The 22,346-nt window shown below is 44.9% G+C and overlaps 1 protein-coding gene across 1 annotated transcript in view; it reads right to left on the bottom strand.

Moving 5' to 3' along the window:
- The window catches only part of LOC106659665 (Down syndrome cell adhesion molecule-like protein Dscam2), a 135,272-nt gene that overhangs the window by 79,428 nt on the left and 33,498 nt on the right, over positions 1 to 22,346 (bottom strand). The window contains exon 2 of the mRNA XM_023461758.1: positions 22,089 to 22,190. Coding sequence (XP_023317526.1) covers positions 22,089 to 22,152 — 64 coding nt within the window. The 5' untranslated portion in view covers positions 22,153 to 22,190. The remainder of the gene's footprint in view (positions 1 to 22,088; positions 22,191 to 22,346) is intronic.

Genomic DNA, 22,346 nt, shown 5'->3' with positions numbered 1-22,346 from the left:
GATTGATATTCAAAACAGTCATTAATTTCCGTTTTAGGAGCTGCTGCTGAGCACAATTGATTGCGGCCTCGGCTGCCGTGAATTTTTGCCGATAGCTCGCTTTAGCGCTTCCTCGATCTATATACCGCTTCGTTATAAGCGAGCCGAAGAGAGAGAGCTCGGGTAAAATTGAAAATGTGCACATTTAGCGTTTACAGTCGCCGCAGCGACATTATTATAATATTTTGAAGAAATTACTCGTACCGGAGGCCAGAAATTAAATGGGAAATGCAAATACGTACATAGCATGTATAGGTGGCGAAAATGATTATCATGCGTACGTGTACGATGATAATAATAATAATAACACACGCTACGGGAAAGCTAACTCGGCTCTGTGTGAAATGAATTGGGGGGTGGGTGCGGGCGCGGTGCAGTGGAAAGCCGATCGACGCGCGTGGCCAGGCCGAGGCTGAGGCATGGGTTTGCGTTGCGTTGCGTTGCGCGCAGCTGCGCCCGATCGAGCTAGAGAGAGAGGAGAGCAGTAGACAATCGGCGCCGTGCCTGAATTATCGATCGCGCGGCCGAAGATAATTATTATCGCTCGCTTCAGTTTGCAAATATCGAGTCTGTGTGCGCGTGTGTGTGCATAAACTGCAAACAGCCGCATAGTCGTTGCCTTTGAGATCTCGTCCGTGCGTGGGTGTGCGCGCACCTGTGCTTACTCAAGGAAAATTACGAGCGGGGCATTGGAAATGACGTTACAATGATAAAATTCAAACGTCAGAAATGATTCGATAGATTTACACTAATTCAAGTTATATATCGTGATTTAAACGATTTTGGATCAGTTTCTGAAGACTCGTAATACAAATAATTTAAAGAAAACATTTGATTCAAAGTTCCACAGTCAGCCCATCAACACAACATTGCACTATTTTACGGTAAATGAGGCTCTGTCGATTTTGGAGAAGTTCAAAGTTCTATACACTGCCTGTCTGGAGTGAAAACTCCAAGAATCGCGAGACTGAGGCCAAGAAGTGGCGGATTATTTTGAGATGAAAAACTACATTCTTTTTTATGCATCTATGGATGAATGTGAATATTTCCCTGTTGCTTTTATACCCTTCGAAGTAGAATTTGACCGTTTCAGGGTATTCGATGCGCCATCTATCGTCAATGCGCCAACTATATGCTATGCGTAGTCTAAGAGATGGTCAATGTACAAGACACAAGCCTTACGCAAACATAAACAATTCGTCCATTTGCAATGTTTACTCAGGCTCTTAACTATAAGTCATTACACGACCATTATCGCCGTAAAGCAGGACGCCTTGAATTTGATTTGCATCGATGGTTCACGAAGAACATTGAATATATCAAACGACTTGCTTGTAAATGTACAAAATGCCATTTTTCAAAATTTATTAAAAAGTATTCAAATTTTTATTTGAAGCTAGCAAATCGTATCGATATATTTTTCAAAAGATATATATTTTTTGAAATAAAAAAGCGGAAAAGAAAAAAATTGATTTTATTGCACTGTAATAGAAATAAAAAACATATTTAAAGAACTCTACAGTATATTTACAATGATCTTTCTTTATTCAATTTAATGATTATAAGCAATATAAGAAAATTACGAAAAATTTTAAAGAAAACGATACTGTATTTTCAGAACGCGACTTGGAACGAGCCTATTAATATTTATTTCTACGAAATTTTTCAAATTGTCTGTTTTGATGAAATGTTGGGCTCTTCCTGCTGCTTGAAATCGACAATTTCGATACGTACGGTACATCGCGCAATATGATTTTACGATTTGAAACGCGCGATCGCTGAGTGCTTTCGGCAATACAATCGACGCATTACTAATAGTTGCCAGTTGTAGTTGCAATAATCCTGACAATGCAGCTCTCGAATTTCACTATTTTTTTTTTTCATACGATTTGACAATACGAAGAGCTAAAATTAAGTACACGCTTCTCTAAAGGAAACCATGAAAAGTCTTCAGATATCAGAAAATTATTTCCCCACCGAGTCATATAGGTCAACGAACTTGAATAGATTCGAGCTGCGATATTTCAATGGTTCGATTATTTCTTTAAAAGTAAATTATCCGCAGCGACTCGCAAAATATATCGAAACAATAATGGTTTTTGAACCTATATACCTACGTACACATACATTCTCAGATTGAAATTAACGATCGACGCGCGATTGGTTCGTTCTACATAGCAAGTCGATCGTCGCTAATCATTGCCCTTTTGAATCACACAATGCTCTTATTTCCGCGCGATCTCCACGAGTCGAGGCTGTGTGCGGGAGTCGAGCGACCGATTAGTACCCCCCAGGAAATTGATGAAACAATACGTTAGTCCCTTTTTCCTTTGGTCCGTGATCAGCAGCAGCAGCAGCGCAGCAGTCGCCGCCGGTTCGAAGCACACAGTAGTACAGCGGCTATACACAGGAGGTCATCAAACTCAGAGTCCGATATATAGGCAGGTAGTCAGGCAGGCAGCCATTCATTGTCTTGCTCCGTCTTTTAATTCTCTTTATCTCGAGCTCGTTGCGGGATTATTGCAAATCCCGTTTCTCGGCTCTGTGCGGCTTTGCTGCAGGCAAGGCTCTCTCTCTCTCTCTCTCTCTTATTTGTTTGAATGAGCGGCAGCAGCAGCTCGCATCAGCAGTGGTATACGGTAGACTACACTTCGACGAATGATTTTTTACCCTCGATCGGTCGATTTTCCGTATTATATAGCTCTCTGCTCTCGCCGAGGGTCGAGCGAGGGAATTTTCGGTCGAACTATGAATTTTTCCCCCGCACCGAACATTCGCGTATATGCAGGAAGAATAACGCTCGAGCGTGTATATTACTACTGCTATATATACGTCCGACCAAAGCGAGAATCCTCCACTCGAGCTCTCTCCCGCATTTTGCGCGTATATACAAGTACGATGATGTGCTGCGGGCTTTGTAAATAGGCTCATCCGTAATAAGCCCAAGTGTCTGCGCGCAGGTAATTTTGAAATGCGTTGCCCTCGCTGCACATCCTCGTAGGAACTTTCGAGTAGTGGTGGTGGTAGTAGTTGAAGCGCAAAAAATATTTCCTACGTATACGCGCCCGCTCGTCGATCAGGCTGATTAAAAAGTTAAGTCGCTCGTACGTAATATCCTCCGCTGCCTTTTTTTCCTCGTCGAATTTTACGATTCGGTAGAAAAAAAAATATTATAGATGCGGATTTCGGAAATCCAGAGTACTCTACGTTATCGTGGAGTATATAGTCACCGCACTGCGTGTAACGCGTAGCGATATAAAACAGGTATTTCATCAAGGCCACGGGGGTAAGAATCTCAACCATTTCCCCCATCCCGAAATCCCTTTAAAGCTTTCAACGTTCACGACGTATATAATATATATTATATATAGCTCAAGGTATACGAGGATAGCGATAAATGTATGTGTAATACGTGGGCGCATCAAGCCTACAGCGCTGCAAGCTCCAGCTCTTGACTTCTCTTTCTCTTTGTGTTTGTGACAGAATGTGTGCGCGCTTGTAGGAAGAGAGAGAGAGAGAGAGAGCGAGTATGCAATAGAGAAGCAGCGACAGCTCTAAGAGAGGGAGTGAGAGAGAGAGAGAGAGAAATCTAGAATGCGACGCGCGTGTGTGTGTGCGTCTGAAAGCGGAGCAGAGGGAAAGGAGAGAGAACTGCGCTGCCTGTCGGGCATATTAGTAATGTATCATCAGCTTTGCACCGTATACGTACGCGTATGTGTGCGCAAGTATGATTGTTCGTCGTCTAGTCTTCCTGACTTTGACACGCCGAGTAATTTCTTGGGGTGTCACGACACGGGAGATTGAGCAATCGTATAACGCATATAAGCGATGCTCGCGAGCTTTGCCATAATAATAATAATAATAACGTAAAAGCTTCTCTCGCGGTCGATTTCGAGAAATAAAATAAAAAAAAGCCGTTTTTCTTTACACGAGACTCGTGTGTGCTGCGGTATTGGATTTACAAACAATACGCAATCAGCTCGGCGACGACGAAATACGTCGTAGACGCAAATCCGCAGCAGCAGCAGCAGCAGAGAGTTCGCCAAGAGCTGTAAAGTAATTTTAAAGCAATGTAACTCCGAACGACGCGAACTTACGTACATATACACACACTCGACTTTTGCACTCTCTGGGCTTGCAGGAGAATTCGATAACAGCTCGCGTACAAGAGAGAGAGAGAGAAACCTCGAAACCGAGCGAGCGAGCAAGTAAGTGTCGCGCGGCGACGCGCGTGAGACGTTTTCAAGATGTAAATTGTCGCTACGACGTTGTATATTATATATATATGGTATCGCGAGAGAGAGATCTCAGAAAACATGACGTTTTACACACCAGCAGCAGCAGCGGCGGCACTTTAGAATTGCAAAACCAAGTTCTCGTGCCTGTATAAACCAAAAGAGCATGGCAAAGCACACATATAAACATAGAAAACGAGAACGGCTGTATAGGACTCGAGCCCGATTCGAGAGGAGCAGCGTTACACACAAAGTCGATGGACGAACGCAGAGAGAGAAAGAGAGAGAGAGGGAGAGAGGAAAAAAAGAGCAAAAAAAAGGAGGGTACAGCAGCAGCAGCAGCGCAAAAAGGCAGAGGCGCTCGACGTGCGTATACACATATATACAGCTGTCGAGCGGCGCAAATATACGAGTCTTGGGGGTGCGATGATCCCTTTTTGCGCCGCGCATAACACTGTGTGTGTTATATAGCCAAGCGCTGCGCGACTGCAGAGCTACACTCACGCGGGCAGATATACAGAAGGTGGGAGGGGGCGAGTGGCCTCTCTCGCGAGTTGCCCTCGCGAAAAACGCGTACAGCCGGAGTGAGCCAAGAGCTGTGCCAACAGAGAGAAAGAGAGAGAGAGAGAATAAGCGAGAGCAACGGCGTACTGCACTAACGGTGACCCCGCAGCGTGCAAAGCTATATGTACCAGTCTGAAGCTCGTCCAGTATTATGTCTCTGCAGCCTATCGAAGCTGGCGCAGGTATGTAACGTTTATGCACACTTTTTACCTGTGCTGTGCGGAGATATAGCCTGCGTGTGTGTGTATATACCCTATTATAGACGTATCCTAAGCCAAAGGCGCGGGAGCAATCGATCGATCGGTGCCCGTATGCTTTTAGCGTGATTATACGGCCTATATTTACAGTCCTACACGTATAAATTGTTATCGGACGGACAAAAATTACGAGAAAAGTCTCATTAGGTAGCGGTGATTCGGTGGACTGGGTCGGTGCGATGATGAGGCATCGCGAGTCCGACGTGGCAACGGTAACTTCTGAGATTGGCCTAGGTGAAGTTGTGCCTGGTAGAGGCGAACGGGAGTCAGTAGGGGTGATCTCGTTCGTGTCCGAGAGATATCTTACTCTATCTGTAGAAGTTGCTTTTGATCGCTACCTTCTATCAGTTAGACAAGCAAGGGCAATAAACCCCTCGCTCTTTTTTTATAAGAAAAAACTAGATTATATTTAATTTAAATATTATGCCTATTACTCACGGAAAAGTGAGATATTGTCAAAAAGATAATAAACACTGCAATATAGTATGTGTGAAAGATATTTTCAAAGAGAAAGAGGATGCTCCCGACTCGTGTATAACTCCTACCGATTGTAAGGACTTCATTGAAGGACATAAATATTATATTTTATAGCGAGATTGTGGATCACAGTGTACACCGGAGGATCTGTGTTGTACACGGAATTTAAAAGCTGCCTATATTTCTAGCTTAGGAATCAATGAAGAAGATGCTGAAAAAAATCATGATAACAGACCAAACACAAAATTGTCTGAGTCTAGCCAAGAAAACACTAAAAAAGAAGAGTTGACATCTAAGAACGTAACTGTTCTTAAGAGCAAAATAATTGTACGAGTGCGGCCCGTGATTAAAACAAATTATGCCAAAAAATTTTGGAAAATTGATGAAAATGTTTTAAAAAGCACAGTCCCGATGACAAAAAAAAAAAGAAACTTAATGCTTCCAATTTAATTATTTCTCAGATGATCGACTCGGATAATAAGCATTTTCAGCCACTGTTAGTTTTTGGGTTCCGAGTTTTTACATGTTCGCCCCCTAGCGGCTTGTTTACATATTATATAAATGAACAAAAAGTGTGCGCTGCTGTTATAACAGCACAGCATATAACAATATATAAGCGCATATAACCGTAATAAATTCGAATCATTCCTTCGGCTCAATTAAACTTCTCTCTCTCTCTTTCTTTCTCGGTGTTATACTAGCCGCCTCGCGTGTGTTTGTGCTTTATACTGCTCGGGCGCTAAAACCACGTTTTTTCTTCTTGCTCTCGCTGTATCTCGATCAAATCCAAAAACGTCTCTCTGAAAATTGTCTACACCGATTGGAAAATTTCCTGATCTTTCGATCCAGACTATTTGGAAAAATCTTAAAAATGGAAAAAGTCCGTTACGATGATTAAAATTTCGAGCTCTATATTCATTTTTACAAAAAAAATAGTCAGCAACATTACTACAATCGTGCAGTAATTCCGTTTGAATATAAATGAAGCAAGCAGGAGAAGAACCGTTAGAGATCTGCCAAATAGGCAATATAGAAAATCGTATCGCTCGTTACAGTTAATTTTCACGATTTTCAACATTTGTTTACGAAATCAGATAGACGATCGAATCGACGCTCGATCATTCGACTCTGTTGTTGTCGTTGCGCGAGCGAGAACGGTATATACGCTAAGTACACCGTCGATCGAAAATTGTCAATACAAGCATTTTTACCAGTCGATTCTCGTCGTGATCTCGCGACGAAGCGCGAAAGAAAAACGGCGTACACAGCTTCGTCGCGTGGATCTTAGTCTACGTTACGACACAGCGGTACAAAGAACGGGCACGTATTACAAAATATAATTAGTATATTCCGTGTGCGAGCGCGCGCAATCAACAACCATGTTATACATCGAGTTCGAGCGAAGTGACCAAGAAATATTAGCGCAATTGATGCGCTTACGAGAAAACATCGATAATTGGAACGATCAACGGCAGCGAGTCGAGTTCATGGGCCAAGCTTGCCCCTACCTCGATATACCGGATGAGGGACAGGATGAGGGACAGGATGAGGGACAGGACAAGAAGCGCCGACTTCGGGACCAAGACGTTCTCGGGCCCATGGAGATCGAGATTCTACTCAGGGACGCCGTGTCTTACGATGGTCCCCTTTGGAGCAAGCGCGACAGAGAGCGATTCATCAGCCGCGTCGCCCGCAGCGGCTACAGGATCGAGCCCACGCTCGACGCCAACGGCCAGCCCGTCCGACTGCGTACCACGGCGCTGCATTACTTGGGCCGCCTGACCGATCCCCAAGCCCGTCGCAGATTGGTCGACCCTCTCTTTACGATCTACAAGCAGTACGAGGTGAACTACGAGGACGAGTACGGCTACACGCACTTTCACGCGCTCTGCGCGACCGGCAGCCACTTTCACCTCCAGGAGTGGCTGTTCAAGAGGGATCCCGCGGTGCACGCCAGTCTGCGCGTCCGCGAAACCGGGGACACGGCGCTACACCTGGCCATGCGGCTGGCCTACAGCGACGGGACCATGGGGGAGATGCTGCTGGTGTGGGGCGCCGATCCGGATCCGCGCAACAGGCGGGGCGACACGGCGCTGCACCTCGCCTGCAAGAGGTCGCGCAACGCGTACGAACACGCGAGCCTATTCCTGGCCGCTTGCAAGACGGTTCATAGTAGAGGGCGGCTCGACGTCCGAGACGCCGGGGGCCATACGCCGCTGCACTTGGCTCTGTGCCACAAGACGGACTCCGTTAAGTTGACCGAATTGCTGTTGAGAGCCGGAGCCGATCCGAATCGGTGCGACCTCGTTAGAAACGCGCCTCTGCACTACGTTTGCAGCAGACGCAACGGCCACAACTTGCTGAAGATATTCATCGAGATCAGCGACGAGAAGAAACGGAGGGTGGAGTACGACCCTCGAGACAGGGAGAACCGAACGCCTCTTCAGTGGGCCGTGGCGACGTGTGCGCCGCGAACCGTCGAGATGCTCTTGGATCGTGGCGCCCGCCTCGATGGTTTCGTTTTTCCTAAGCTGAGTTTTTTTGACCTGGCGTTCAGTAGATGGGACAAGAAACAGTGGTTCGCTTACCAAATGGATCCGGTGCTGGGCGCTCGGGACGTCTTGGACATTCTCGAGAGCCGAGGATACGAGACGCGCCTCGGCGACGCCCTGACGATCATGACGTTCTTCGACAAGAACGGATTGATCGAGAAGTCGACGACTCCCCGGGTGGACTGGCAAAACGACGCGGACTTTATCGAGGGAACGAGGTGGACAACGATAACCCCGTTGAACGACACGTTTTACGATCTGCTCCTGTTGGGACCGGAAGAGGCGGCGAAGGTGTTCACGCGCGCCTGCAGCAGTAACAAGTGGATCTCGGGGAGACTGGGTCAGCTGCCTCAAGCCTCGTTGCGGGCCTGCGCCGCCCAACTGCGCGAGACCGTGTCGAGGAGATTTTTCGAGAAGTGGTCACACGCTAGCTTGTGGTTGCTGATGGAATGCACGCTGACGGTTTACAGCTACAACAGGATCGTCGAGCCTCTGACGAACGCAGATTGTTACAATATTTGCTTGGCGGCTGCGAGTCGAGGCGTAAAATTATGTTGACTGCCTGTTTTTGATTTCTCTTTTTATTGACTTTTGTGTATTTTCTATATTATTCAAATAAATAAATTTAAGCATGTAATTGAACTCATAGATTTGTTTTTGTTGTCAATCTATTGTATCGATTCTTTTATTACTTTGATATCAAAATTTTAACAAAATATGTTATGTGAAAATGAAATTTATGATGGACACTGATTTGAAAATTTCTATTTGAATTTCGCACCTTCAGTGAAAAGATTTATTGAAATAATAGTAATCAGGCTTAATTTCATTGTTACCTGTGGCCCGTGCATAGCCTCTAGCTTCATTCGAAGATTAAACTGCGAGGTTTTAATGCTCATGAAGGTGTGTGTGTGTGTGTGCGCCATGCAGCAGGGAAAAGAGAAAGTGTGTAAAAAAGGTCAAAAGTTCGATCAAGGTTCCAAAACTTTTCTCGTTAAAATTCTTCTGGTTCGTTTTTTTTGCGCGCGCTCTTTCCCACGAAGTATGAAAAAAAAGATGCTTTACATTTTAACTTCTCTTTCAAAGTACTTGATAATTTTAAATAAAAAAGCATTTAAATTTTGTTAATGATAATGATTTCGTTAAAACTGACTCGGTCGTGATTTCAATTCAACGCTGCGATATGATGTGAAGTTGGAGGAAATTATTAAAGAAAAGAATGCTATCAGTGGCCCTATGGAACTTTGTATCATTTTTTACATTGAACGCCGAGTAATACTCGTAGACAGGATAAAAAGAAATAGGCATCCCTATGCATTTTTATATTTATTTTATTTAGAAATTTTTTTTCTTGAATTTAATAATGATGAAAAAATTCAAAGGTATAAGTTTCGCGATCTACTGTTGAAAAAGCGATGGGCTAAAAAAGATTTCTAATTATTCGTGTTACTTTTGATTAAACTTAAAAAAGGGTAATAGCAATTTTTTCGAAGCTCGCGAAGTTGAGAGAAGTGGGGGTAACTTCTTCCGCGGCGCGCTCGATTAGGTGCAAATATTCGCAAACGCTCGAGTTACGAATCAGAGGACTCAGAAAGGCGAGACATTTTTAATCTCATGCCAATAAATTCTAATGTTCAAATTCTTACGTTTCTTTTATACCTTTTAAATTTGTATTCCACCGTTTGCGGGCACTCGATGCGCCGTCTATCGTCGAGGTGCCAACTATAAAGTGTATACAGTCTAAGACATTGTCGTCGAACGCAATGTAAGCTACTCGCACGCGTGATTCTTCGAGTAGCAACAAGTAATAGCACATAATTGAAAAAAAAATCCGATCGCTTAGAGCATTCGTTAACGAAACAATCGAACTCGACTCAAAGTTTTTCATTAGTTACCCGTGTATAATCTAGATCGACGTCGTGGCGAAAGCTTTTTATTTTTGCAACCAAAAACTGCGCGCGGTTTTCCGCGCGCAGTCGGTCGAAAAATTAATTATTTTTCTGCTTAACGATTGCCTTCTCTCTTCGTATACTATAAACTCGATAAATCTGTTTGCTTTCGCTCGCGCTTTTTTTCCTACATCCTCGGGTTAAAGGTTGGAAAAACTTGTTTTTACGCAATAATGAAATTCCGTTTGGATTCTCGTCCGTCGAAAACGTTGGGCTATTTTTTATTTCGTACTTTTTAATAAACTTTCAAAGCGGCAAATTGGATTAGAAACGTATCGCGCATTCATATACATCATGTTTCAAAACTTTTACCTTCCACCACGAAGAGCCACCAGCACATTGGCTATATAAAAATTAGAACTCCGTAGCAGCAGCCACCGCCAATGCATTACAATTATCGTCTTGGCGTTCCGAAACGTTTTGGCATGAATATTAATGCCCGCCACCGACGCGACTCGAGCTCGAGAAAGAAGAAAAAAAGTTCCTCCCCGCATACATATTATAAGAAAAGAAGCCGATATCTCGCGTTTCAACCGCACAATTGATGAATTCGCCGATTAAAACTTTCTTATTACTTTAATGCCGTAACGACAATTATTATTTCATTCCGCATAGATATATATCACGCACCAAATTAATCAATAAGCTAATGTTATCGCCGTTCGCCACGCGCGCACCGATGTACTATATATCCTATACGCTTGTTTTATAATATAATCCGCCTAGTGCTCTCGCGCGCACGGTAATAACGAATTAGGGAGAAGGCAGTTCAATTAAATATACGCATGTTTATTACTCTCGTGCGCTGCGCTGTGCTGTTCTGCTGCTGCATACGCGTGACACAGTAAATAAAAGCAGCGACATATTTATTATACATGCGTGAGTTCAGCAGCAGCAGCAGCGCACGAACACACACACACGTAGGTACCTACATAATAATGCATACATATTTATGTGCGTTTATATATGCATGCACGACGTACGAAATTCTATCAAACGAAGAGAGAGAGAGAGAGAGAGAGAGTTTCGAGTACGCGCGAGAGAGAGAGAGAATTAACCAAGCGTAAAATCACTCTGCGCGCGCGCGTAATGATTGCTATATGCCATATGCATAATATCGCCCCGCGCGCCCGCTTATAAACGGCAACAAACGAGCAAACTTGACACTTTTTCTTTTCCTTTTTCTTTCTTTTTTTTTTTTAGCAAGTTTTGCACGCGTGTATATATAATGAAAGCTGCGCGCATAGTTGCGCAAGCCCGCACCCCGGCAGCAGCGTCAACCGCAACGAATATAACGCACACATGGTGCTGCTGCGGGCCAGCCCGTAATGCAAGCGAGCGTATGTATACCGTACGGAGCTCGTTTGAGCTTTTACACGCGCGTATACACAGAGAGAGAAATCGTATTATATTTTATATTCGCGCGCGCGCGTTTACGTTTTTTTATGTGTGTAAGTGCGTATGTATATCGTATACGGTATACGCGAATGTTAATCAGAAAGAAATTGCATAAATACGCACGTTAATTGACACGTTATAGAGAGAGAGAGAAGGCGCAGCAGCTTGAGCGCGATACGTATGCGAAAAGGATTGCAATTAGTCTGACCTGCGACTGCGACTGCGGCGGTGCCATGGTATATGTACCTATATAAGCTCACAGTCGAGCAAGGTTCTGTATGGCAGCGGCAGCCCATGTGTCACGTGTATATAAATTCGTGTGTGTGTGTGTATGAATTTGCTCGCGCCCACCACGAGACTTGCACCACCACCACCAGCGCCACTACTTGGCGTCTCGTTAGGCTGGAAACGAGTGGCGCGCGGAAAGAGAGAGAGAGAGAGAGAGAAAGGGAGTAAAGAGGGAGAAAGCGAAAAACAGAGATTATAGGGGCAAGGAACTCGACGGTTCAAGAGGCTGTTGCTGAGTTGCCACCGGCGCGTTGCCTCCTCTCTCGCTCTCTTTCTCTCTCTCTTTCTCTCGTGCGCTGCTGCTGCTGCTGCTGCTAGCTGCCATTCGTGCTGCTGTGGCTCTGTGGCTGCTGCGGCTGCTTGAGGGAAAAAGCACAGTCACGCTCGAGCTTGCAGCGTGCAGCTCTATATATACATGCGCGCACGGCTTTTCAGATGTAAGCCCGTGTACGTGTGTGTGTGTGTGTGAGAGAGAGAGAGAGCAAGAGCGAAGAAACGGATAATATTGTTGGGTGTGGCTTTGATTAAAGTTTCCCATTGCTGCTGCTGCTAGCTGCGAGAGCTGCAGAGCTGCAGAGCTGCCGGCTTGGCGGCTTTCAGCACGTATTCGATTCGAGAATTCGAGGAAAGCTCGAGCTAGTCGTCTCGTTGCTCGATGCTGTATATATGTACGTATATATACGCGAGTCGAGCGTTGCTTATCTTACGAATAAACCATCCTTGCCTTGCGTTATATATATAATACGGCCGCGTGCACGTTTACATGTTTTCCATTTTCTTGTTATCCGAATCGAGGCTGTTATTTAAGTCGATTGCTAGACCTGGCAAGAACTAAATGCAAGAAACACGTATCCTCGCTGCATATTATATCGTATATATAGAGCGAATATGATATAAATGTATAAAGTCGAGTTTGAAGATCAACCCCGCACACAACTAGACGCGCGTATATCAAAAGGCAAAAACTTTTTCATCGCGTTTATATGTACGTACGTATACGTACATGCACGTCGATACAGAGAGAGAGAGAGAAAAGTCGCCGCCGAGCGGCAACAGGCGATTTTCCACTGCACACACACACACACACACACACACACATTTGTGTATAAATCGGCGAACATCTAGACCGCAGTCGCAAATATTACGATATATCTGTCTCGGGGCTGCGGCGTTATATAAATGTCAAAAGCGATAATCGTTCTTTTCTTTCAAAGTAAAGCGCGAGCTCGCGCACGAATTACTCGCGCAGCTTTTTTATACTCGCTCCAACCCACTTTTTTTCTCTGACTCTCTCTCTTTCTGTCTGTCTGTCTCTGTCCTGCCTTTTCGTCTGTGTGCGTGTGTGTGTGTGGAAACGACGTTGGATGAAACTCGATTGAGGCGCTGCCTCTGATGCTTCTGCTGCTGCTGCACGTCCTCTATATACGTGGACTTTGATGCCTCGAATCGATGTAATATGTGCTCACAGCTCTACAGCTGCTGCCGCTGCTGGCCTGCAGCTATGTCAAATGCTTAAAGTACATACGTATATACACGGGGCATACGCGAATATCGAGTCGCGTACTCCACTCTACTTTGCTCTCTGACACGTCTGCTTCTGAAAAATATCGCTCTCCAGACGGAGATGTGTATCTCGCGTACGTTCGAGAGCAAGTGTATGTGTAAGGAAATATCATTGTAATGGTATTCCGCGTGTACTCGATCATCGAAGGCTCGTCGTGGCCACGCTGCCTCGGTAAAAATGCTCGACATTCATTTAAGTTAAAATTTATACCGTACCTGGAATCTAAAATTTTTTTAGAACTCGGCCTTAGACTTATACAATTATGTTTATTTTGCCACTTGCAGATTTACAGATGATGTAACTCGCCATCTAGTGGCAGAGTCTGGCTTTAATTACGATTGAATTTTAATATATTTTTGGAGTAAGTAAAGACCTACGTTCCGCGTATAGCGAAATCCACGTATAACGATGCAAAAAGCGAATCTTTAATAAAGACTTTTTATTTTATATAAATATATCAATATAAAAATCTACAGAGGTTTCGTAAAAAAATCGGTAACTTTGCAATAGCAGCAATACACTCCCGTTCTCTGATTAAATTTAGAATTTTCAATTTTTCAGCCAAATTCATTACTTGTCTTTTTTTTTTTATTGGAGTTTTAGAAATTTTCGGAGTATTTGGAGCCATTGTTAAATTTTTCAAAAGGTTATAAAAAAAATTTTCGACCGTCTTGAACCGCGTATAACGAGACATCGTCGCATTTGGCGTATACAGAATCCGAGTATAAGGAGGTATGCCTGTATCTCATATAATTAGAATTAAAACATTAATTTTTGATTAAAAAAGAATTGATAAAGATATATACATGGTTAATACGAAATTTTCCTAAAATCGTGTTCTAATTTATACAATTATTTTGACTTTGCCACTCGGAGATTTACAGATAATAATGCTCGCCATCTAGTGTCGGAAACTCAAAGTTATTTTTTGTTCATTAGGCGATTATAAACATTGAGTATTTCTATAAAGATGATTTATTTTAATCATTATAATCGATACGCGATACGCAATAATCATTCAGCCACACCCGAGTGAATTCTCAGTCGCATATATACGCTATGCTTCATGACTCAGCTAGTTTCCAAACAGATCCTGCGACCTTACGAATTCTCCTCGCAAATCCACGAAATCCGACTAAAGAGTCGATCGCGCCGAGTGCAATCAACGCGCGCGAGGCGCAGACAGACATGCTCGCTGAAAAGCAAATCTTTCTTTAAAAAAAAAAAAAAAAGGGTACGAGACCGGCGTACAGATGCAGAAATAAATCTATATAGCCTTCGCCCGCCACGGCTCGCTTTTCAGGCGAAGGCGCGGGTTAAAATGTAATCGAAAGTGATGAGTAGCGCTAAAAGATCGTCGCGTTGCCGTATACCGCGCGGCCGTATGAAAAATAGAGTCGCGGCGGGCGTCGCGCGAAAAGAGAGAGAAAGGGAAAGGGAGGAAGGAGGAAGCAGCTAAAGAGGGAGAAAAAGTGCGCGAGGAAAAGAGAGAGAGAGAGAGAGAGAGAGAGAGAGAACAGTACTAGAGAGATAAGGAAAAGGAGTAAAAGAGCGAAGAAGAAGAAGGAAACTTTCGTATTTCCTAGTCTCATTGAAAACCACCTGAGGAATAAGAAAGATGCAGCCGGAAAACGTAGAGAGAATATAATGCGCGCGGTGGAGTCAGACAAAACCCTTCTGCACCCCCCGACGACGACGACGGCGGCGACCAGCGCATTCGTTTTCTCTCTCTCGCCGTACGTATAGTATATAGATATAGAAGCGTGTTTTTTTCGAGCTTTTTTTGTGACGCTCCGTGTTATATGTATGATTCGACCTCGACCCAAAGAACGGTAAGTACACATCTCCTGGTTTTGCCACCGATTAGAAATTCGTTTAACGGTTGTGCAGCTTCGTGTATAAATGCTGAAAAAGCCAACCCAGAAATGGCCTGTCGAGTTTGCAAAAGTGAGAGAGAGAAAGAGAGAGTTGACTTGCCAACTTGACGCGCGATTTCGCAACAAAAAAAGAAGAAGGACGCAAAGTCTACGTACGCAAATAAATGTCTTCTTTTTTTTTCCTCTCTTCCACTGCTTCTTCTGCTCCTTCTTCTTCTTCTTCTATTTTGCCGCACACACCGCAACACGCAGACACACACACATACACAACTACCTCCATAATTCAAAGTTGAGCGACAGCAAGATCAAAAGTATTCCCTAAAACGTTTGCGTCGAGATTTTTTCGGCTTCGGTAGTTTTATCGTCGCAACTGCTGCTGCTGCTGCTGCTGCTGCTCAGGTTAGTGCTACGAACGTAACAGCAGCTGCTGCTTTTTTTCCTACAAACCGTCTGCTGCTACTTCGTGCCGCTGTTCGGGACGTCGAGAGGATCCAACGGCACAAAAAATCCAGTCCGCCTTTTCGCCGTTTCACCTCTCTCGTGTTGTCCCTCGCTACGTGTGTGTGTGCTCTTGTGCAGCTTGCTTGGAGAAAAAGTTCGCGCTGCTCCTGTGCGACATCGAACTTTACGAGGAGCGACTTTCTCTCTCTCTCAGCCCCCGTGAGTCGAATTCTTCCTCTTCTTCTTTTCCTCTTTTTTTTCTGCTCCTTGTACACTTCATGTTTAACTCGCTTCGACTTTTGTGATGCGCGGCAGCAGCTGCTGCTGTTTATAGATGCCACCTCACCCGTCGCGGGCTTAACTTTTCTCTCTCTCTCTCTTTCTCTCTGTTGCAGCAGTAGCTTCGAGGCGCGTATTATAATACAGCCCTCCCTCCCCTCTTTTTTACACTCCAATTACTCGAACGCTAAATTAATTAACGTCTCTCTCGATGTAATTATGTTATATATCGGAAAATCAAAACCCCATTCGATATTAATCTCGGTATCGTTATTTATTTATACTTTTTTCGCAAATCTCGAGCAAAAGCTCGTTTGATCAAATTTCGAAAGGTCGAGGGAGAATTTTCCGAAAACTAACTTATTAAAAGGCATCTCTCCTTCCCTCTCTCTCTCAAAGTTCGAAAGAAAAAGCCTTTTAGCCTCAAAGGTGAAAATTTTCCCCCAAGCAAGCACCGCATTATGCATCCGTGGAGACTGCTTACGGAGGCGTAAACGAACATGTAGAGCAGTGGCGGCGGCAGTGGTGGCTGTTGCGATGCGCACGCACGTAGCATCGTATATATAGCTGCTGTACATCGTCGTCGTTAAGATTACGTTATTACGTACACTTTGCATCCACGTGTTATTTTTCTTTTTTTTTTTTTTTTTTTTTTTTGCAAAAGCAAATCAAAGACGACGGCGGAATAACAAACGACTAATTTATGGCTCGATTTTTGCGAATATCGAGTAGTCGAGCTCGACAGTGGTACGGATCGATAATACATCAGCCGGTATATTTTCGCAATCTCTCCCTCTCTAAAGCTGTTTTCTTAATTATGACTTCTCGACTCTATACCATCACTCGCCATGATCGATAACGGCCGCCGTCTGGTGGGTCGAGGGCGAAAAATAAACATAAATATAAACCCCCTAAACAGTTTAAGTGCTCTGTACAAGGGTTACTATATATATGTACCGAGCGTGCGAGAGAGCTCGGCGGCGATAAACCGGCCCCGGATAAAGAGCTCAATGGGCCATTATATATCCGACAATCGTCGCTCGACGAATGAGAAAGTCATGGCTCTCGGCAGCAGCTCCCGGCTTTGAAAATAGGCGGAGATTGGAATTCGAAGCTATAAGAGCTCGTGCGCGGCACATTGCAATATTCCGCTCCTGCTGCTCTCGCTGCTGCGGCCAGTTTAAAGCGATTGAATTATTTAAAAGCTGCCGTCGGAAAATCGATCGGATAAAAATACACGGGGCCATTTCAGCCGTTTCCCTCGTTGTAGTAGTGGTAGTAGTAGTGGTGTGGCTGTTGCTGCTTTTCTGGCCCGTCATAACGACCGGAGCGGAGAGAAATAAAGAAAGAGAGAGAGAGAGAGAGAGGAAAAGGCGCCAGGGGTGAGGGGTTTTTCTAAATACTCGAAGCTACTCTGCCGCGACGGCTGTGCATTATATATAATATACACTTGATAATGTGTATTCTGGCAGCTGCGGAGCGAAGAAACACACACAAAACAACATCAACAACAAGAACGAAAAGAAGAAAAATCGAGTAATTGAAAAATCCTTTGACTGCAGTTACAGCGACTGAGAGGCTGTGCGAGAAGCTGAATGTGTACGCATACAAGAGAGAGAGAGCTAGCTGGCAGTAGTAGTAGTCAACGGTGGCGGCGACGTCGGCAGCGGCGTCGGCGGTTGAGCTCGCATAATTACTCGATCGTTACCCCCATCGCTGCGCTGCCTGTTCCACAGGGGGGGTATAGAGAGGGAAGTTGCACACGGGGGAGGGTGGTGGTTGTGTGTAGAGGGATATATATATATATATATATATAGCTAGAGCATAGTAGTATAGAGGCGCAAGCGACGCACAATGCAAGATGCGACTCTCTCGCTCGCTCGTTCAGCAGCAGCAGCAGCAGCAGCAGCAGCCAACACAGCCAACACAGCCAGCATCCATGAAGCAGCAGCGGTAGTAGTACTATATAGTGGTATATAGTGGAGAGAGAGAGAGAGAGAGAGAGCAGCGCGCGCGATAATCTCGAAATCAATAGACTGGCGCATGCCCCGATTTTGCGCAAACACATACACACACGCACACAAACTCGTATATATGTGCAGCCTGCATACGCATATATACGAATACGGGGCTTTCGCATACAAAAACACGACGACGATGCGGGGCAGGAGGAGGACGAGGCGCGAATCCGCACAGTTGCTCTCTCGCGCGCGCTCGCTGTGTTATACCTGGCACGAAATTTCTGATGAAAGATCGTCGAGAGCCCCGCGCGGCGATGATTACGTCGTGTGTTGTGTGTACGCTGCGACGCGCGCACCACCACTACGACGGTCCACCAATTGTGCGCGTGTATCGCTCGTTTAGCAGTCGGGCCAACGAATTTCATTTTTTTTTTTGTTACTCTATGTACACACACACACACACACAACCAAACCAGGATTGCTTGGGGATTTAATGGACGGCAAAACTGGATTAACCGGTGTGCACTCCCCCTTCCCTCCTTCGCTACACACGCGAATATTTGTCGCTCTCGCGTTCGCTAGTTCTCTCTCTCTCTCTCTCATTGGTCCAGGATTTTGTTATTCTCGCAGTTTCGCGGCTCTGTATATTTATCGAACGGGGAGCTTGCATCTCGTCAAACTCGACCGTTTTTAAACTTTCCGCGTATAAAACGCACTGAAAATGTCATATTAATTAAGTTTCGGGAACAGGGGCGGGGGGCGCTGCGTACGATCACTTTCAGCGAGGCCAACTGCGTTATACAACTCGAATATATATACGTATAATACAAGAGTTATATACGCGTGCGGCAGCAGAAATCAAATTAATCCTGTTTACAGTAAATGAAATTTGAACTTTGAATGCGCTTGTTCCGCGTAAGCTGTGTGCAGCGCACCCCTTCTGTATGATAGCGCATCTATCTTTCAAACACAATTTTCGTGTCTTGGTGGAGGCGAGCGAGTAAAAAAAAAAAAAAACAATAATAAAAATCACGTTATTTCGTGCTGCCTCGTGATCCCTCTATACTATACGTACAGAGAGCAAAAAAATGTGCGCGCTTCCTCTTTGATCCTGTCTCTTCCTTAAAAGCCGGTAAATAAATGAAAGATACGGCTATCCGGCAGCCAGAGCTAGCTAGCTAGCTTCGTGCTTCGTGCCGCGCGCGCGCGAGCGTCCGTAAAAGCGAATCAATTCGATTGCCCTGGGTTAGCGTGAGCGTGAACGCGAGTTCCTTTTCTCTCTCTCTCTCTCTCTCGTTCTCTTTCTACTACGGCCCCTATCTTTTCCGCACCTTTAACCGTAAAGAGAGCAACAAGTGCCCACCGCTAGTAGCACCACCCCCGCACAGTAGTATAGTGGTACACCGGCTGTAGTAGCTCCTCGGCTGGCTCTGCAGCAGCAGCACACGTCTTAAAGAAACTGCTTCTACTGTTACTGACTTTAAATTTGCCGTGTCATTCATTGCCTCATGAATATATTCCTCGCGCCTTCGGGGGGCGCGCGACGGCTTTTGTTTCGCGCCGAGCGACGCGAAACGTGTATATATGTTTCAACTTCGACGCCGTGAAACATCTCTTTTTTGCGTAAAAGAGATACATCGCGTTACGCGTCGATGAGATATATTTTTTTCCCCCGCGAGACACGTGAGAGATTCAATTGTATCGCAGTAAAGTGGGAACAAAAAATCTGTTTTTTTAATGAACGAGCATCGCGCGTTAAGTACCGGGGAAGGCAGGAGAATATTGAAAAGAAGTGGACGAGCTCCCGGTTAAGGGCTATGAAATATGATTGTTAATCTTGTTAAATGTACTTAGGAGCTTTGCAGCAGCAGCAGCGAAGGGCTTTGCGCATTATACAACGGCATGACTTATACGACACAGTTTCAAACGCGAGCTTTTTTTCTTTTTTTTAAAAAAGAGAGCGAGGGAAAAGTAATATTTTTACGCTTACTTATTTTAGTTTTATTCAAAAGAATTCCGTTGAAAAATAAAGTCCAGTAAAGTTACTGTACGATCGCAATGCGCAGCATCGTAAGATATTCCACCGGGGCCCAACCCCCCCCGAAAATCCATTTGGCTAGCTGCTCCGACACTTACGTTTATCTGCTCGAACCAAGCCACCCAGTCGTCAGCTTTCCACACACACACACACACACTCGCGCGCTCGAAAGTATGATGAATGGCGCGCGAAAGAAGAAGGTTTTTCATATATAATATAAAACGCGGCACAAAAGGTAAAAATGAAAATCGTCGTACCCCCGGCGCGTTTCGATAAACGAAGAAAATAAGATTTTCCTCTCTCTCTCTCTCTCTCTCTCTCTATCTTTCTCTCTCCCGGTGACTCGATAAGAAGGTCGTCGCTAGTTGCCTCGGCGCGAGCGAGCGCGCTGTAACGGAGCAACGTCGACGACACGACTAGCGGTGTCTTTTTTTCTCTCTCTCTCTTTTTCTATTTTTTTTTTTTTTTTTTTATGTTATAAAAGAGGACGACGATGCCACTACCCGACAACGTCGTTTTCAAGTGTCGACTTTTCCCTCTGTGCTTCTCTACCTCCTCCTCCTCCTTCTCTTCTGTGCGCACACGAGTCGTGTCTTGTTTATCTTTACGTTCCGTTTAGCTCGTCTCGCAGTCGCAGCGCGTACCCACCATCGCCCGGGCGACAATCTCCGCGGCATTATTTGCACGGAAGTGCCTTTTTCTCTCTCTCTGCTCTCGGCGGCGCTCCACCACGCGCGCCTGATGAATCAAACGCGCGAGCAGCAGCAGCAGCACATTGCACTGCGCTTTTTCGACTCCACTCGAGAGAGAAAAGAAACTCATCGAGCGAATCAGTTTTTTTTTATAGGAATTTTACTTCGCTTTCGACAAATAAAGCTGATTTTTGACTTTTGGTCCAGTAGAGAGATCTTTTCCATTTTCGAGTTTTTTAACTCGAACTTTATATTCTCGCGAGCACGAGTTGTAAAACTTTTTGAAGAGGAGGCTCTTTCGCCCTCGTTCCGTTAAATTTATTCTCACGGTGACCGTGTTCCCATATATATAGCGATCTCAACGATCTCGACAGACCTACCTCCAACTTGTTCTATCGAAAGAGTAACAAAAGTATCAATTTTACGATGCCGTTTTTTTTGCTGTTAGCTCGATCGCTAGATAGGATCGCATCAAAGTCATTTCGACTAATGCGCCGCGCACACGGGTCCGAGAGAGATCGATTTATTCAATGAAGTGCGCAAAGCTCGAAAGCCCATAAATCGTTACCGCCCAGCGCAGCATCGCATCGCATAGCGCGCGGTTGAACATCGATGTACAATGCAGCGCATCTCCTCGAATTAAAAGAGGTGGAGAAGAAGAGAGAGAGAGGAGTCGGAGTGATCTTCAATCCCGTTTACCGAGTCCCACCCGGCGTGCACTCAGTATTATTAAAAAATCTGACACCAGCTTCTACTACTATCGTATCTATCCAGTGGCGGTATACAGGATAAGAGAAAAGAGAGGAAAGACAATGAGCTGCAAGTAGTTTTAACGCGCGTAGAAGAGAGAGAGAGAGAGAGTTTTAGAGCTCGAAGGAGGTAGTCGGGGAAGAGGAAGAAAAGAGCTGAGCGTTCACTTTCACAGATTGCACAGCGCGCCCGTCTTTTTACGGTCTCTCTCTCTCTGTCTGTGTGTGTCCGGCCAACGACTTGCTGCAACGACGACGACGACGACGACCGACCGACGCTTTTATCATGCTACAAACCTATACACACAGACACAGATAGACAGACAGTTACGCGCGCGCGCGCGGTCACACAGACACGAGTACGAAATTTTTTGTGTCCGGCTTTAAGCTTCATTGAGAGCTATTGTATTTTGACTGGGCAAGTGGCTTGAAAAACGTTTTCAAGTAGTAGCGGAGAGAAAGAGAGAAGTTTGCTGCCACCACCGCGCCAAAGAAAAAGAAAGATAGAGAGAAAAATTGTATAAAGCTCGAGAGATTGAAAATAGGTATACAGCGGAACGAGTGAGATGTAATATTACGATACATAAAAACTGTTGCTATCGCTAATTAATGAGGGTTAAAAAAAAAAAAAAATAATTATAAGGAAGTTCTTATACGTAAAATATTATTATCATTATTATCAACGAAGGAAGACGAATGTATAATAATGATGATAACGGTTTACTTACCATGAGCGAGGGCGAGCAGAGTGGCGAGCAGGAGCGCCGGTCTCAAGGGTCGAGCGACGGCCATCCCGATGGCCTGGATCGTTACGTCGATTCAGCTTCCTCCTGAAACAATAGGAGAGAGCGCGCATATAGCCTCGATCAATCAAGCGCCTTTCCTCTCTATATATATGTATATATATGGTATGTCTATCTCTCGGCGTTCCTCCCAGCGGTGGTGTGCCTCGATTCTACTGCCTCCCCCCCCCCCCCCCCCCCCCC

This window comes from Trichogramma pretiosum, unplaced genomic scaffold (genome assembly GCF_000599845.2).
Source record: "Trichogramma pretiosum strain Unisexual culture from Peru unplaced genomic scaffold, Tpre_2.0 scaffold65, whole genome shotgun sequence".
Classification (NCBI taxonomy): Eukaryota; Metazoa; Arthropoda; class Insecta; order Hymenoptera; family Trichogrammatidae; genus Trichogramma; species Trichogramma pretiosum.
This window is presented reverse-complemented; position numbering and strand designations above follow the sequence as displayed.